The sequence below is a fragment of the Spea bombifrons genome, chromosome 1 (assembly GCF_027358695.1).
Source record: "Spea bombifrons isolate aSpeBom1 chromosome 1, aSpeBom1.2.pri, whole genome shotgun sequence".
NCBI lineage: Eukaryota > Metazoa > Chordata > Amphibia > Anura > Pelobatidae > Spea > Spea bombifrons.
In genome coordinates this window covers 78,617,016-78,635,163 of record NC_071087.1, presented here as the reverse complement: position 1 = coordinate 78,635,163, position 18,148 = coordinate 78,617,016, and the positions used below count along the sequence as shown (strand labels likewise).

The 18,148-nt window shown below is 39.5% G+C and overlaps 2 protein-coding genes across 3 annotated transcripts in view; one reads left to right on the top strand and one right to left on the bottom strand.

The window, feature by feature from the left end:
• ARHGAP45 (Rho GTPase activating protein 45) overlaps positions 1-16,677 on the bottom strand; it is a 28,413-nt gene extending 11,736 nt beyond the window's left edge. Inside the window, exons 1-2 of one of the 2 annotated variants that reach the window (XM_053464646.1) lie at positions 16,415-16,677; positions 14,724-15,033 (exon numbers count right to left, since the gene is read on the bottom strand). In XM_053464646.1, coding sequence (XP_053320621.1) covers positions 14,724-15,033; positions 16,415-16,498 — 394 coding nt within the window. In that variant the 5' untranslated portion in view covers positions 16,499-16,677. Of the gene's footprint in view, positions 1-8,236; positions 8,485-14,723; positions 15,034-16,414 lie in introns of those variants that run through there. The other variant, XM_053464654.1, reaches the window with a different exon arrangement.
• The window catches only part of POLR2E (RNA polymerase II, I and III subunit E), a 151,689-nt gene that overhangs the window by 17,768 nt on the left and 115,773 nt on the right, over positions 1-18,148 (top strand). The gene's annotated exons all lie outside the window — the stretch shown is intronic.

The following is an 18,148-nucleotide window of genomic DNA, read 5'->3' as shown; positions in this document are numbered from 1 at the left end:
TAGCGTAATTCAGCTTCGGGCTATTGTAAATACACAATAAAATAAGACTTCACTTAAAGTTAATGTGGATGGATTGGTAAATAAATACACAAACTAGCAGGCACCTTTTTGATTTTTCTGTATAGTTAGAACAAACACGTAAATTCAGCTGTGAATGCAACTTGTGAGAGAATGGCTTATTTTACCTATTTATTGTAGGTCTTTTCCAACACCTCCAAACATTTCAAATGGCCAAAAAGAACACTTGTTTAAGGTGGTGTGGTTAGACACATGGCTGTTTATAGGGCATTTCTAAGGAGAATAATGTATTTTCTATACACAATTTAAAGTATTTCTGTTGTTACGACAATACGATACTAAGACAAAGAAGTCCCAGAAAAGAGGAAAATCATGAAAGGCAATAGGGACAGAGAAATTTGGGTCCAAATGGAATGCCTGGCTTGGGCAAGGGTGGAGATGTCAGGGCCATAGTTATAATTCTACTACAGCCTTTGCTACTACCCAGCTGTCACCTGACAAAAATCATACATGTGAAAAGGGCACCCAAGCCTCAAATAATTAATAATAAGCAGCTTTAACTACAAGATAACCAAAAGTAGTTGTGTTTCATTTGAACCACTGAAACGATAAAAGAAAAAAAAGTGCAAATATATTAATAATGCCAACTTCGCTCAGGGTCGGGAGAGGGGCATTAAGGCATGACCTACACCTCACCCACTTCCCTTCCAAAAACGGGCAGATTTCAGTTGGACAGCCCACAGAAGAGTGGGGGCCATTATACCTACAAGAATGGGCTAACGCCATTCCAATGCTGATTGTTTTGGAATGAGATATCCAACAAGCTCATATAGGTGTGATGGCCAGATCTCCACATAATGTTGGTCATACAGCATTTTAATATAAACTTAAACAGGTCAGAAATGTCATACCAAACACTTGTAATCAGGTAAGGAATAATGCTGTTAGCTTAAGGAACACATTCTGAACAAACAATAAGATGTCAACTAAACTGTACTGTATATTGCAAAATATTAGTGATTATACTAATTAAGTATAATATAATTAATATTATACTAACTATATTTTCTGTAGGACAATAGGTTGTATTTTTATTCTGCCTACGTACTGTACAATAACAATATTTGGGCGCACAAATTAACACGAGCAAAACCAACCGATATTCATTTTGCCAATATTAATGATTATGAACATCTAGTTTTAACATATCCTGGATCATATAATGAACATATGGCCCCTGATAAAGCCTCCTTGGAGATGATGACATGTCAAGCATGCACGCCAGGGAGCTTTTTTGCGCTTTTGCCTTTAGGTAGCGGTTTACGAGAAGTGCAGTGTAAAAAAAAATAAAAAATACAACTTTTTAACCCCTTAATGACAAAGCCCGTACATGTACGGGCTCAAAATGCATTGTTTTCAATGGGTTTAGGGACCGCCCATTGTCCTTAAGGGGTTAAGTAAATGAGTCTCTTCATTTACATTCTTCTCCACTTCTTTTATTATCCTTGGGTGTAAAAAGCAAAAAAAAAAAAAAAAAAAAAAAAGGATTGAAAAAGAATATATATTTAATGCACCAAATATTAAAAAGAAACAAAGACGTCCATTTGCTACAATATAGTACACTCTGAAAAACGTCTTCTCCTTAAATGTATCTCTGTCAACCAGCTTCCAAACCTCACCCCTAATGGTGCTGTGATATATGGTAACGTCCAAGAGCAAGACCCTCCAAGAGCAGCATGTTGCTTCTAATGTGTTTCTCCAAACTAATGGCTCGCTCAGAGTAGATAGATATATTCTCCATGAATATTTTTCTGCTTTTTATCCCTGAGGACCTCATTATGTTATGATTTAAACAGATAATATGAGAAGAACATAATTCCCCTTGCAGCAAAACCTGGTGGCAGATTGGGCGATCAGCATACCTGGGAACTCTCCCAGGTAGCAGCACAAGAATAGAAGCGTAAAGATGGATAATCAGTTTTATTTGGACATTTTGTTAGCTGTTAGAAAAAAAAAAAGTTACAGGGAGCCAACAGTACAAGTTTGGTTACCCATTTGGATTTTTGTCACAGAGAAAGTGGGTGACAAAGATGTTCCTTTGCCTTTTTGTTATTGAAATCTTTTAGTTAATGACTGTAAATGCATTAGTTTACATGTGTTGTTTATTTTACACAAATAAATAATAAGTATAATGTCTTTTTTTACTCTAAAACCAAAATAAATCAATTTGCTAGTCAAAAAAAAGAACCGGTGTCATATACATAACTTCCATTATTATCTTTTATTTATATACTGCCAACAATCTACGCATCGCTTAATACAACACATAAATTCAAGGGGTATGACAAGACAAGAATTGACAGGCTAAGACAAACCGATACATTAGGTGGAGAGCGCCCTGCTCGCAAGCTTACAGGGATATGAGAGAAATGCACTTGTTTCTGATTTGTTATTATTGTTACTGGAGCCTGATTTTGTTCATTATATGCATAGCTGGAAACTGTCAGGGTTTTTGCTCCAATCTCAGGATAAAGGGCCAAACTCTCAGGGTCACACAGTTTGGAGCAGACTCCTATTCTCCACTATCAGGATCATATCTAAGACTTCCAATTGTTGCTTTTGCTTCACGTTTGATTGATATCTCTGCCTGAATGCAGGTGACGCAATGAAGTGTATATTTAAATAAGGACAAGTCAAGGTTTCCACGAGGACCGCTATTAGAGCCATTTGGTTAACACGTTTAGCAAATCACTGCATAGAATCTTCACAACGTGCTATTATTGGGCTAATATTTCCAGAATTTCAGGGTCAGCTGATTTAGAAAATCCCCACGCATGGTGAGATCATCATCACATGTAGAAGTGAGGTATAAAGCCATGGCCACCGCACAGCAGTGCTCCCAAGTAGAGGACTGCACTGGGAGGCCAAAAAACTTGCGGGGTCAGGCACTGTACATGCAGGTCCCGGTAATCCCGCGCAGTCCCGCAAGGCTGCCTTCTTGCTTCTCCTTTACAGCGTCTCCTAGTTTGCTCCGCCCATGAACAAAACCGAGTCACGTGATGTGACGTCACTTCCTGTGACTCCGCCTTGTTCCTGGGCGAAGCAAGAGAAGAGACGCCGTAAGGGAACAACTCGAGGGCAGTCGCGCGGGAAATCAGGTAAGGAGGCGGGCATGATTGGCCACAATTGTGGCGGGAGCGGGCGGGATTGGCCACAAATGTGGCGGGAGCGGAACACCCACATTGCGGGAGCGGGATTAAAAACCGCGGGAGCAGCCGGGAGCGGGATTAAAAAAGTAGTCCCGCGCAGGGCTCTACTCCCAAGTACTGATTACATGCAGCGCCCAGGCACAGCTATCACTATTTAATAATTCAACCTGAAAATGCTGGATACTAGTTTATAACAAACATGCATTTTATTAGAATTTCATTTAATTTTTTTTCCTTGAATAAAACATTTTTTGGAAAATACTGGAAATTTAGTGCTGGGAATGACGTTTCTAACGCTAATCCTAAATTTAGGAAATTATAGAATGAATCATCCCATACAGATTACTAATAATCCATGCTTTACTTCCCAAAGTAGAATAATTGATCCATAACAATACTTTGGAAAGTGCCAGTGGAGATTTTTACTTAAAAAGTTAATGAATATTAATAAAATTAAAAACATTAATAAAACTGCTCAATTAATCTGGCACTATCTGTCTTTTTGTATTTAAAGTGAGCAATTCATGTAAGGAGCAGATTGTAACTCTAATATCTCACTGGGTACTTAGCATTCCTTACATTATGACCTCGAAGGAGACAGACCAGAACTGGCCATCGGGCAAACTGGGCAACTGCTCAGTGGTGTCTCCCACGTACACTTATCGTTGCTTGTGTTGTAGATCCCATCCTTTAGTGTGTGACCTCTGGAAGAGGGCTGGTACCTTCTAGCCTGGGGGGGAGGGGAATCTAAGGCAAAGATTACCCACCATAACACACACACACACTCACATTTGAGTCTGTCTGCAGTGCTACTATCACAGAGCCATGAAATGTTGTGTTACATGACCCCACTGAGCCCAGCCTCTACAAGCGGCTCAGCCTGAATTAGACCTTAGACTGGCTCTGTTTGGAAAATGTAGGCACTTCAGAGAATTACTAGGTGGCCACAGGGGAGCTGCAGTGGAGGTCTGCGCTGCTACACTGATTTTACAGCTGCCTGGGTCATTCAGGGAGGTCGAGGGATCTCCCTAATCAGCCCATGATCCCTGTTGCCTACAAAAACAGGACAGTGGGCCAACAGATAGGACTTGCACTGTTCATTTTCAGCCCTGTAATAATACCTCCCAACTGAAAGGAAGCAAAGGCACAAAAAGGCCACCGTGTGTGGTACCTGTGCAGCCCTAGGCTGGAAGCAGTACAGAAAAGTTAATACATTTATTTGTATGTATAAAACCACTAGCTGCTTGGCTAGCGCCAAGTCATGAAACTAATTTTATATGACATACGTCACTGAAATGTGTTTAGTGTTTTGAGAGTTGAGCCTTTTAATTCAGTGATTTCACTATGCATTGGGTAAGGCCAGAACCCATGAGCATCTACTACAGGAAGGGCTGAGAAAATGCATAGTTAAAGTAGCAAGAGGTCATCAACATTTAATGAATTAAGATCATTATCAGGCTGGATAATCTATCCCAGCAATGCCAACATTAAAGGTCAGAAGTGACCCCTGGGGCAAATAAAGGAAGTGACTAGTGGGATTTTAGACCCTATTAGCACTTAGCTTTGGTAGATGTGTGTGAATAGAGATTAACAGAGCTCTGAATTTACACACACTAGTACATAAATTCTGCATCTCAGTATTACAAAAGGAGCTATATACAGCCTCCCTATTCCTCCCCATCATCCACACTACACATTTAGATATTTGAACAGTGTTGGTTGTTGATACAAAAGAGAGACTCATAAAGGATTGCCTAAACATAAAGCCAACCACAGAAGTCAGATATAAAACAAACTATTTACAAATGTTTAATACTTTAAATGGATATCAACAGCTTATGGCAACATACAATTTCCTTTTCTCACAATACTGCATTTAGTTGAAGTGACAAGTGGAATGCAATGATTGTGAGTTAACAGCAGAGCTAGGATAAAGATTTACAGAGAATGCACACATTGACCCTCCACCAGCTGTCTGCATACCTTGTCTGGAAATCTATTCTGAACTCTGAAAAGTAGCCAAGTAACCAATGTTATAGAGCGGTACAGTACAAGCAGAAGGCAATGCTTGTGAATCACAAATTATTATTTTTGATTACCAACAGATTCCGCAGCAATGTACAGTGAGGGTATACAGAAAGAGCCTGCTTGATAGAGCTTACAGTATACATTGACTAGTAGCTCACCTAGAGAAAAAGAGACAGCACATGTCCCAATGTAACTGATGTTAAATGGAGGAAATTGGGGCAGAGGGGTTTGGGTCCCAAACAAGGTCTCGGCCAACTAAAGAGGGACACTTGCGAGGTATGCAACACTACTACAAAAGTCACTTCTCACATGCAACCTTGGACTACTGTACAGTATTTGTTCGAAAGCAGGAAACACCACCAAGGAACACATAGTAAAGTAATTTAGGTTGAAAAAAGACCTAAGTCCATCAAGTTTAAACGATTCTACCTATTCTCTCCAATTTTAATCCAAAAGAAGGCAAAAAAAACCCAATTAAGCTATTTTTCGAATACCTCTCAGATGTGCAAAGGACTTGTTTTGGTAACAAAACTCGTCAGGTCAGGAGGTTTTGTTAAACCACGAGAGTCTCCCAGAAAGTATCATTGATACCGGTGGGACTCCCCCCTGCAGGGAGGATAAAAAGAATGAGAAAATCTTACTGTTAACTTGGGTGGGAATAAGGACATCCTGACCAGAAATCTGAAAATAAATGGAAGGTAGCTCATTTACACAATACCACCCAGACTTCCTACAGGGAACTAGCCATGGAGAAAAGGATACACTGAGTATGATTGCGGGAGTGATTGTGGGAATAGAGAAAGTAAAATGTCAGCAGGTGTGCGGTATTCCCACAGGGTACTTGCCTGACAGGATGGATTTTAACTACAAGGGCACTAATTATCAGGGCCTTACGTGGGAAGAATCCCTCCATTGGGTTAAATTGGTTATTTTTCCCAGATGATGGACCATTTCACAAACCTGACCACCTCAGTCAAACTGATGGCAACTCAAACACACTGACCTCTCTTGACCCCACGACAAACGCTTACATAGACCACCATTAGCCAAACTCAGTTGGGTCAGTGGTTTAGTTTTGCATCAAACACGATGGCCACTCTTAACCATACCGACCACCTATGAACAAGTATTTTTTAAGAAAGCTTTCAAGAAAGCATAGCAAAAAAAGACAGTTCCACATAGTTTGAAAAGCATAAATGTTAGGTGAACAGTAAGGAAGAGGTAATAGTTTCTGTCCTTTTGTCTTGCACAATAAAACCTGCTCAGCTGAAAGGGGTATGATTTTATCATATAGAAGGAGGACTCTCACAGTCTACCAAAGCAACATGAATGGAGAGCGGTCAATTGGACTACTAGAGAAAAAACATGCTGCACAATGCTTTGTGGGCCATGCACTGCAGACAAGAACAAGTTAACTCATTAAATCTTGCCACTCCCTACCTAAGAAGCTTGCAGTTTAAATTTCTGTTCATCAATACTTAGACTGTATAGATACTGGAAGACTTATTTTTAATTTATTTATTATACAACCCCTAAAGCAATTTATCTTATCTGCTAAAAGTACACTGACCCCAGTTTAAAAATCTTACATCTAATTCCTCTTGCAATCTACCACATTACAAAAGCTGAATCCATAAACAATAGGTTGACCAGAGCCCCTCCTTTAAGTGTGAATGAGTTTTTTTTTTATAATCTCCAAGGAGGTAAGATAAACTTACTTTATGAGCTCCTGAGCTAAATAACTAGACTATACAAGAGAGAAATAGCTAAAACAAGGCAGTTCGGTGGATAATATAAAACGAAGAATGGTCAACAGTCTGTGCAGTCAATTAGTTTGTGCTACCAACTTCCTTAGTAGTAACTAGTGGCAGAACAATCAGGTTCCATCCCAACTTGTTTACCCGAACAGTTGTACTAAGGTGCCAAAATAAATGTTTATTGCTCTACAGACACCCACAGCTAAACAATTGTCCTAATGTGTAATTAGTGCTAGTTAGCAATGCTCTAGTTAAAGCATGCAGTTTATTTTTTAACTATTGCCAAACCAGAGAAACCTACTGTGTTTAATAGCGTAATCACAAGGTCCATAAGGTAACGGTGCTGCTATGAATGCTTTGCTAAAAGCAAGGGTGATTTGAATGAACGATATATGACAAATAAGGAGTGCATTCATTAAACTCTGAGTTTGGAGGTAATGTGAAACATTTCATCTCACCATATTCACTATGCATTATGAAGGGCCAAGCACGCCAAGATTCATCAGCATAATTTATTTTAAGTTGCTGTAACTCACCTGGGTTTGTAAAATGTTGCTACCTTATCAGTAGTTAACTGTGGCTCCCAACATCTTTCAAGTCAAATCGCACTAATATCAACATTAATTTCAACAGGTATCCCTAACAAAACCACAAAATAGTCAATTCCAACACACCATTGCCAAAGCAGCCCTTGCACCTATAGAAGTACCCAGGATCTGCCCCTACAAAGTGGACATAATGTGCCTATTATTTGGAGACACTAAATAACACAAACAAATATTCACACAGGACATCAATGGATTTTTTGCCGCTCGACAGTATACACTTAACAAAGCTCCAATGCAACTATAATAGTGCGGTGTATGACAAATCTAGGTACAAAAATAGGTATAATTTATTAGGTGTCCCACTCCAGGGCAGAAAATCATTCAGCATGTTGTGGAGTGATGCATAATGTTATTTATTTGATCAGGTGTTAATTAGAGAACAACCTCCAACAACACTGGTAAAATTAGAGCCCTATAGGACTTGGTTCGACACATGCAAGTTAAATGTATCTAACACTCTGAGAGGGCATAGTAGTGACAAAGTCCAGACCCCCCCATCAATGTGGAACACCTCTGAAAAAACGCGTAAAGCAGAAGTATATGCAGTCCTGTCCTTTCTAGGGTAACAAGGCAGTTAGCAATTCAAACCCTCACCCCACCCAAGTTGCACACTCACCTTCCAGTGGAGACAATATCACTCGAGGGTCCCCAGGGCAGGGCTCCCCAAGAATGGACTGTATTTTGGAACATAAGCACATAATGATAAATATTTAAAGACACTTCCAAGCTGATCATAACTTCAGGGCAACTCCAGCCCCCAATAACTCCTGTAGCTACGGTTAATATCCTTTTCCTCAGGATACTACTGCAAGCTTATAGGACACCAGCAGTGAGTGGCCTGTATCCAATCTCTGTGTTCAGTCTAAAGACCTTGACAAACTGTGTATTTGTATATGACCAGAATGCTCTTCTTTTATTAACCCCCCCTCTCTCGCTACTCTACCTCCCCTTTCATACTTTCTCTAGAAGGTCACTCTTCTCCTTATTTCCCCCTCCTTACCCTGGGGGCTGCAATCAGTTTTTTGGGATGGGGGAGGAGAAGATGCCTTCTTCCAGCTATTCAAAGCACAGGAGCAAGCTGTATAAATACAACACACAGTAGACAGAAAAGGAGGGGTTTGATGAGAGAAGAGTTTAAAGGATTATCGTAATTCACATACCAGACCAAAAAGGACCTCCCTAGAGGCACAATGACACCAATGGGACATAATTGTACAGTGCAGATTTTATGTTCAAATCATAGGTGCATTGTGTGATCGGACAAGGTTTTGGAAAAATGTAATTAGAAAGTATTCTTCCATGATTTGCACCTGTCCTGATGATTCGCAACCAGAGGATCTCTTAATGCATTAGGTATTCGAGCAGCCAGGAGAACTACCTACTTAAAATATAAGCCCATTACAGTTGGAACCTTATAATACCAATAACTGTCTCAGTCTCTATGAAACTAGAGACCCCTCTGCAGGAAATACAGACCCAGCACCATGTAAGCCTGTCCTGATAAACTGCAGTCAATTGTTTCCATATACATTAAACAGAAAGGTCAATGCTCTTTGAGCTTCTCATTAATCACAATGACAAGAGACCCATTTCACAACACATTGAGATTATTTGGGGAGGCTCAGTAAAATATGTAATGTTGATGTCACGAAGCTGAACTCAAATAAAATATTTGCTGTGACATATGGTCACTTTCTCTGTGAAATATGCCCAATCCTTATTTCAAATTCTACTATGGATTACTTAGTAATTTTCATCTGTATTGATATGTCTTAAAATGTCTCAATGTTACAAATAATTTAGTATACTGTTATTATGTATTCTTTGTATTCTCCCCCCCCCCCCATTGTAACAGTGTTTTAGGACCTGCTGGTGCTCTATAAATAAAATGTAATAATAATTTAGAAATAGTCCATGAATGAAAATGAATTGGAATAAAGAAAGAGTGTGGGTTGGTAGCAATAAGTAATTACAGCATACTGTAACAGTTTTGATACATATATTATTTTCTTTAAGTATTTATAAACAACAAAATGTAATCTCTCTAAATTTGATTTTTCCAGTTGTCCTGTTTCTTAAAACTGAACACAATTTAGGCGTTTAACCAATGTTTTCTGGAAAAACAAGATGACAGATCATCTAGAAGGTGTGAAGTCAATGATTAATGTTTAAAGGTGCTGTTCCACCTTCTCTGCTGAATGCATTAGAAACATCAGTCCTACTACTGAACATGTAAACCCACTCAAAGTGTGCCTGAGGTGTGAGAAGTTTGAGGAAGACAGATTAAGAATGGGTTAAGGGGTGTCAGGGGGAGAGAAGCAGAGCTGATAGTGGAAGAGCACTTAGGCCGTCTTATGGTAGGGAAAGGAAACCAATGTAGGAGGACTACATTGGGAAGAGTTGAGGGACCTGAGATGTAATGGCAGGTACATGAGAGGCAAGGGTGGAGGTAAGTGGGGGGTGAAGGGAAGTGGGAGTGGATGAGGAGGGAACCAAGCCACAAATCAGAGCACTTGGGTCTTCAGGTACATATGCTAGTTGTGCCTCAACCAATGACCCCCGAAAGTGACCGGCTGAAGGAATTACAGCTTACTTTTGTGAAGAAGATGGAGAATGCAGAGAATATTGTGGGCCACAAACAAGCCATATTTAGAAAAGACCAAGGATTTGTGTGTTCAAAAGAGGCTGTCTGGCATCAATAAGTCACAACAGCACGTAAAAAGTTTTCATAACACCTCAGCCCAGCCACACCTCTAACTACAACCCCTAAAACAAAATGGTTCTTTGGTCCATTATTAAAACGTTAATAGGTAAACTCCTGTCTAAAATAACTGAAAAAGCAAAAATCACAAGCGATAGCCATGACAACGTTTACATAGTATATGGTTGTAATTAAACTACACCTACATTAGAACAGTTACAGATCGGTTTTACACCATTTCCTGTCACCTGCTAGCACAGGCCTCACAATGACGCGTTGATATTTGACAACTCGGTTGGAAGAAGTCAATGGATTTTTTCTCTTTGAAAGATTGGAAACCATACCAAGATGTCTCAAAAAAACTAACAAACAAACAAAAAAACAAGGGAATGCTTCACCTGAATATTTATAAATTGCATTTTTTAATAACTCCCGCTAGTTTTTACCTGGTTTTCAACTTTACTTTTTATGTTTCTCTTCTTGCACAATTTACATGTTGTACATGTTGTTATACAGAATTTCTGTTTCTATATAATTTTCTGGAGTAAGTAACAGTAATGAGATGTTTTAACAAAAACTACAAGTTAGATCAATGGGGGGGGTGACATGGCATTATTATTATTATCCTTTATTTATATAGCCCCAGCAATTTAACACAGCGCCTAAATATAAGGTGGTCGTTCACAAGTACATCAGTGAAGGGGAAGACACATGCTCTATGTCCTGACAGAGCAATGTTATGGGGGGAAGGGCTCCAGACAAACCTTCATGTTAAGGCAAGATCCTTCCCTAAAGAAGACAGTTATAAAAACAAACAGTGATTCACTGTTTCTATGTCATGCCTTCCTGTATCATGGCGCAACATTGCATTTCTTCCTTTTAACGCAATAACGACTGCACAAATGCTATAATCCGCAGTGTTAGTGATGTCTGAAGCTACTGTGGCACCTGGAGAGGAAACTCTATCCTCATGAGGATGGTCATGTGGTCAGAATGTTTATATTTTAACACCCTGCAGCTGGATGGCATGTGATATCCAAACACTACATAGGCACACATTGTGCAATTCTATCTCAGACAGTTGAGAACGCCACTTAACCAGTTGCATGCCGGAGACCTTCACCTCAACTACTACCATAGTCAGTTTAATATTGAGTAAACAGGAAATAAGTCAGATCAGAATCTGTCTTCCTCAGGAAACTGCCCCCCCCACACTACAGTCTCCCTCACCGCACCCATAACAAACCACCCCCTACCAGTCTGCACCCCTCTGCATGCCTGAACATTGATAAACAAGCCGCCATGCACTCACCTAAACTTCTGAAAGCCATCCAAAGACAAGGTGGTCACACAAACATAGCAACATTTAACTGTAGCCAGAAAAGTGACACTTTTTCATCTTTCTTCACGGCTCTGTGGTGATCAAACATGTGGTCAGGGGATGTCCAAGACTAGCATGCCAAGGCTTACATTGTAGTCCAACATTGGTTGGCTTAACCCTTTATGTGAAAGAATGATATGCAGCTCTTCGCAAAGACTCGTTCCATCTCTTTGTCAAAGGCTTACATAACAGCTTTGGTATAATTTATGTTTTAAACAGGAGAAAAAAAAGCAAAGCAAAGGTCCATGAGCCTGTAAGGGATAAAAAAAATCCTATAGGAGCCCGGGTACCTTAGGTATGCCATATTAAAATCAATAAATAAAAAAAACAAGAATGCAAACGGAAGCAGTTTGTCTTTGTGAATTTGTTCATACACTGCACTTATCAAGCTGGCTTCACCCTGTAGAATTAATAGATGCAAGGTTTTTAATGGCTGAGGTGGCAAATCTACACCAGGGCAATTTACCCTCCTAAAGTTATTGCAAAGGAACTCTTAAAGAGTAGCCACTTCATACATATAAGCAGACACCAACTATGTTGGAACATTTTCACAGTATGTCTACGTTTTTCAAACTGTTTTGAGAGTTCAGTAAAAGATGTACAGGCAAGACCCACACTGAGTTTATATGGTTCTAAATTACAATCATAAATTATATATGGTAATACAAAATTTTCATAATGTTTGTTACTACATAGCTACAAAAGGACTAAAAAGATCTGACAATTTATATATATATATATATATATATATATATATATATATATATAAAACACGGCAAACTACTATGTATTCAAGGTCTGTAATATTATCTTGAAGTATAACCAGTTCTCCAAGGTCTGTTTTTTATGCACAATTAACTTTGTGTTAATGATAGCTTTTAAATCCATCTCCTACACAATATACAGAAGGAAGGTGTGACAGAAGTAAAAGTAAACAAATGTATATGAGGGGTTAATTGGGAACACTGGAGAAAACAAGACAGGAAATAGTGACTTAGACAAGTATGCCTGTTTGAAGGTACTGTAATAAAAGACAGCGATAGGGTATTTAAAGCAGACTTCATTGTAATATATATTATATATATAAATTTGTATTTTATTTAACCCTTTCCGTGCTGGGGCCTCCGGACACTGACCGGGACAGTTCTTCATAGTTTTGTTATAGGTAACTCCAGGTGAGAACCTTACAGATACTTTACTTTGGGACATCTCTCTCTGACGGAACAGTTTGGAGAAGCGTTGTGTTTCAGCCACAACTTCACTATACATTATGAAGATCTAACCCCAGTAAATGTCTGCTGCAGGAAGTTCTTGGCTGGCCATGTAAAATGCATAGATAAATAGGTGAAACTTCTCCAAGAGCCCCTCCCCCGAACTATGCATTATACAGGGCTAGCTAATTTTCTCTCAGCTGAAGAAACTTGCCAGTGTAGGCCATTCGTAATGAATAGTGACGTGAGAGTGTTGAAACCTCAACTCTCCTGCTAGCTCTCCTTTCCACAACTGTGCCACCCTTCTGAGGGCTACAACTCCATTATCACTTTGGCTGGGGTTATGGGAGTTGTGGTCCATAAAAATTCAGCTCATGTCACAATCACTGACGCCTGCAGTTCAGGCTTTTTTTTCTAGCATGCCAGCCAGCTGATCTCACAATAGATCAGCTAAAAAACATTTTTAATTTTTTATAAATTGAATGTGTAACCAGGGTAGCAACCAGTTAGATTAGTGTGCCCACTCCATTGGCCAATTTCTGGGCGATTGCTTGTTACTTTTGTTCTTCTTCTTATTATTATTATTATTTATTGGAGAAGCTACTGATCTGTCTACAGCATTGTGTGTACTGTAGAGTAATCCTCCACATTTAACTGTAAATGTGCAGAACTTCTTTGGCAGGTGGGCAACATGGCTAACGAGTGGCTCAGGAGCTGATCAACAGCCTACGGTGCCACAATGTATGTGGTTCATGGTTATCATATACATGGCTGACACTTAAAATGGTTAAAAATGCATGAGACATAAGGCTACACTGAATATAAGACAACCAGAAGGTCCAAATAAGTTTATTATAACAGAACAAATTGCACACACTAGAAGGAATGAATGGTACTTGTCTGCCATCAAATTTTGAACACCTCTATTGTAACCGTGCCATATAATCAACTATCAATGCTTGCAAGTAAACAGCTGCCTGCATGATCCCCAACATGCACCTTTCATGAAAATGAAAAACATATATTAAGATAAACAATGACTGCCTGCACCAATTATACTGAGTTGCTTGCGTATTGTTATATTTGTAGTTCAGTATGTTTCACATTTTCACCTTGTGAGGTATGATGCTGTTTATACCAGAGGGACTTGCTTCTTTTAAAAAAAGAATAGGTTACATTGAGTTCTTGAAAGAAAGTAACAAAAACCACAGCATTATCTCATGTGAATAGTTATTTTAGAAGGATACAGTATGAAAAACCAAAGGTAACAGATGTCAAGAGAACTTAAAGCATTCACCTTCTTTCACTCACTTTTTTTTAATAACTATAACAGTGACGTCTGGCTCTTACTCATCTTATCATAACATTCAAAGTATTGCTTACAAGCTTTCCTTTAATATGAGTAGCCAACAGCAAGCTTTCTATGGATCTCAAGATGGTGTCATGCAGAACGGCCATAGACTAGCCAGGAATCATGGGAGCTGTAGTTTCCCTGACACATAAACAGGATACCTTAGCCAATATGAATTATCTGTTACATATTGGTGATTATGTATAAACAGTGGTTCTGGTGCATACTTAAAAGTGATCTTTTAAAGATCAATTTTAAAACGTTCCACCAGAATCACTTTTTACAAATAACCCCCAATGTCCATAAACTTCCAAGCTCTATGAGCAATGGTTTATATACATTACTTATCTTTTTTCCCAGCTCGTCTATTGTCACTTAAAGCTTCCTATACACAGTCATGTTCCCGGGTTATATACCACCCCTTTAAACAATTCCTTGCTACTAGTCATCAGCACTCACCGTCTCCCATTACCACATCCCGGAGTTTCTCCAGTCGCTCTGCAAATCTTGCTACATCAGCAAGAAGCTGCGAGATATCTTCCACCTCAATGAAAGTTCCCTCTCCACTTTCAGGTGGACTTGGAATAACATTCGATTTGCTGGACTTGGCCCTTGGAGAGGACAGGGGGATCCCCGCAGCACTGGCATGGCGACTCAGACTTGTGGGTCTTTTGAGGGTCCCAGTGTTCCCTGGGCTGCTACTGAGTGAAGGGTTTGAGGTTACATCAGTAGAGCCGGATGTGTCACTGGCATCTTTACGAGGGAGCTCCTGTAGGATGAGATCATAGTACAGAGACTGTATTATCTATCGTGCAAATAAAATCCCTAACATTATCAAACATGTTTTACTTAGCTTAAAGTACATCATAGTATAGGGATCATGTGAAAAAACATGTTATATTTCTGCTTTTTTACAATAAGTTACCAATGTAATAACTTTGATACGTGCACTTTAAAGGACATAGTTATGTTAGCTAGGAGGTGATGACAGTGAGAAGCCTTTGAAATGATCTGTTCGCAATGCCACATACAAAGAACTGAACAAAATGGACCCGAAAAACCTTATTTTGGGTAAGCTGCTCAATCAACTAGAGTCAATGTCAAAGAGATTGCTCTGGTTTCTTAACAGCTTTCTAGGAATTTTTGGTAAACCGGTTTGATCACTGAAATACCCCTTTTTAAAATGAATACCACATAAAAGTGAATGCTAATCTGATTACTGCTGTACAGTTATATAAATATAAATATGTTTGTTGAAAACGGAAATAGCAATAAAGAAGGAAGAGACACTGAATCAGGGACCGGTCGCTTCAATATGGGGTTTTTGGTCTCCTTCAGCAGGTTTAAAGTTGGTGGACTTGTGTATATTTTCAACCTAAGTTACTATGACTAATCAATCATAAAAACCCTGTTTGTTGAATAATTGAGGGTTCAAGGCATTGAGTAGCACTTGTAGTGTTCTCTTTTACCAAACAGCATAGAAGAGAAACACAGAAGCATTTAGGGTTTTGTTAATTATTGAATTCTTGTCCTATGGATTCCATACTACGGTATCTAAATGGTAGGTTAAGGTAACCTTATATGGTGAATTTGGGGAGGGGCATAAGGTCCCTTAATGATCCCATTGGCTTCAGTACACACAGGTACAGGTGTCTTGAACATCATTCCACACAAAGCAACATTCCCTTCTAATAAACCAAGCATACCGTTTTATAAATCAGCTCAGAGAGTGTTTGTAGTATGTGTCTACCTCTAAAATCTGGAGGTTCTGCATTACTGCTAACTCACCCACAATTTATTACATGGGGTGAAATTGAATATACACTGAAAAGTACACTGTGCTACTTAAATCCAGACCCAGCAAGGTGACAGTCTAGATCCAAGTACCCACTGCTTTTGTGTCTAATACTCACTATGTGTAATAGTTGTGGCTTCACCTAGTGAATGTGTTGTGAGTCAATGTTATCTAGTGAACACTGGGGGTGTAGATTAAAGTGTAAGTATGACAAACACAGTATAAAGTGAGAAATAAAGAGCATGAGTGAGAAAACGGTCTCTTTGGATATAAATGGTTTACTCTTGATGGCTACATTATTGCACGGTGATTCTACCGTTGTAAGATGATCAGTGTAGGGTGCAGCTCAACTCACGGTTTGTGGTGCTGGGCTTCCTGCTCTGGTTTTCTTTGATAAGGACGGAGTTTTCATCAGCTCCCGCTTCTTCCTTGAAAACATCCTGAGTTTGGTGTTTTTACTGTTCCCGGTCTCACCATTAACCTCCTCTGCCGTTCACCCCAATGGAGAACACCCCTGTGGCCCCTGCTGGGGGGCAAAATTAGGGGTGCTCAGAAGCTCTTGTTGGGTGCCCAACACTGCCGCTGTCAGATACCACGTGATAACAAGTTACTACCTGATTGGGCGATCAATGTCCCAAAACTGACACAGACAGGAAAAGACAAAGGGCGTTAACCCTCTGTGTGCTGGGACCACATCAGCATCCTGTCCCCTCCCACATCTCGATGCATGTCATGTGTCTGTGTGTATAGATAACGTGTGTCACAGAAGAACAATAGGGAAGTGACAAGTCTAGGCTATATGAAACAATAGAGGAAGCAAAAAGTTACACATAGCAGTAGCTACAGTTAAAAAATATTGCTATAAATCGAAAAGAAAGGCCTTATAACGGGGGCCTATATGGAGTAATAGCAAGCATTAGAAAATGAGGTTTTACTCAGCAAAACTTCTAGGGGGTTGTTACCAAGGGCAACTAAAATATGGAGACATAAAGATCAAGCAGTACAGCTGATGAAACATCCTGACTTGTTAAGGGAGTTGTAATGGTGGAGTAGGAGCTGTAGAGAGATGTTTTAAGGTTCATCTGAACCAACATCAAATGATATAAGGGCTTATAGTAAGAAATAGGAAGGATTATTAGTAAAAAGATACATATCAGACTAGTTTTATACAGACACTGTCATATTTATAGCCACCACAACTATTTCTCCCACAAGGCGTAGGAAAGTCCACATTGGTGTAACCAATAGAAACGCATGTATTTGCTGCTTTATTTCATATACCCAATACCCTTTCTGTCAACCCGTGGTTGCCAAACCACATTGGTCAAAGTGAAGAGTGACAGGAATCAGAGGTTACCCAAAGCATTCCACAACTAAACACTTAGCCATGTCATCCCAGCAGAGCATGCAGTAGCCTCCAGCTGCTCTGCTGTGGGATTAACACAACCAAGTGTTCAAGTGTTGTTGTATTTTACAGGATTTTCAGATCCAAGAGGTAGGCGCAATTATAAACACAGTGACAAAAACAATACAGATCGGTAAGGTAGATATCACTGAATGCATGTAACCACCACATTATAGCATCCACACAAGACTAATGGCTTTGCACTACAGCAGCACATCTCAGCCAGCTTTTCCAAGTGTGAGAAAATTAGCCAAAACTTTACCAAAACTCTTATGAGATCTTCTGACCTACTGACAGCTGTTTATGAGTAGAGCATTTAAGTTTTCTTCAGCTGTTACTATACACACTATTATGCGTTTTAGGGACACATACCCACCAAACATCCTGAGCCCATTGACAAGGGGACATCAGTTGAGGAGAAGGGAATAGAAATATGGACTCTCCCTGCTAAGCAGAGACAATTAGCAGGTATATGCCCAGAAGCTTTTGTTTGCCGTTAGATGCTTCAAATAACTGTATTCATCTTGCTAGAACCTGTCATAGCACATGTAGCACCCCATCGCTGCCACAAAACACAGTTTCCAGCAGCTTTGGCAAATTGTAACACTTGATGTTAATCCTTCTATACTGAGGGTATACCCAAAAATCAAAATTCTAACTTTTTTCCCATATGTACGTTTGTTC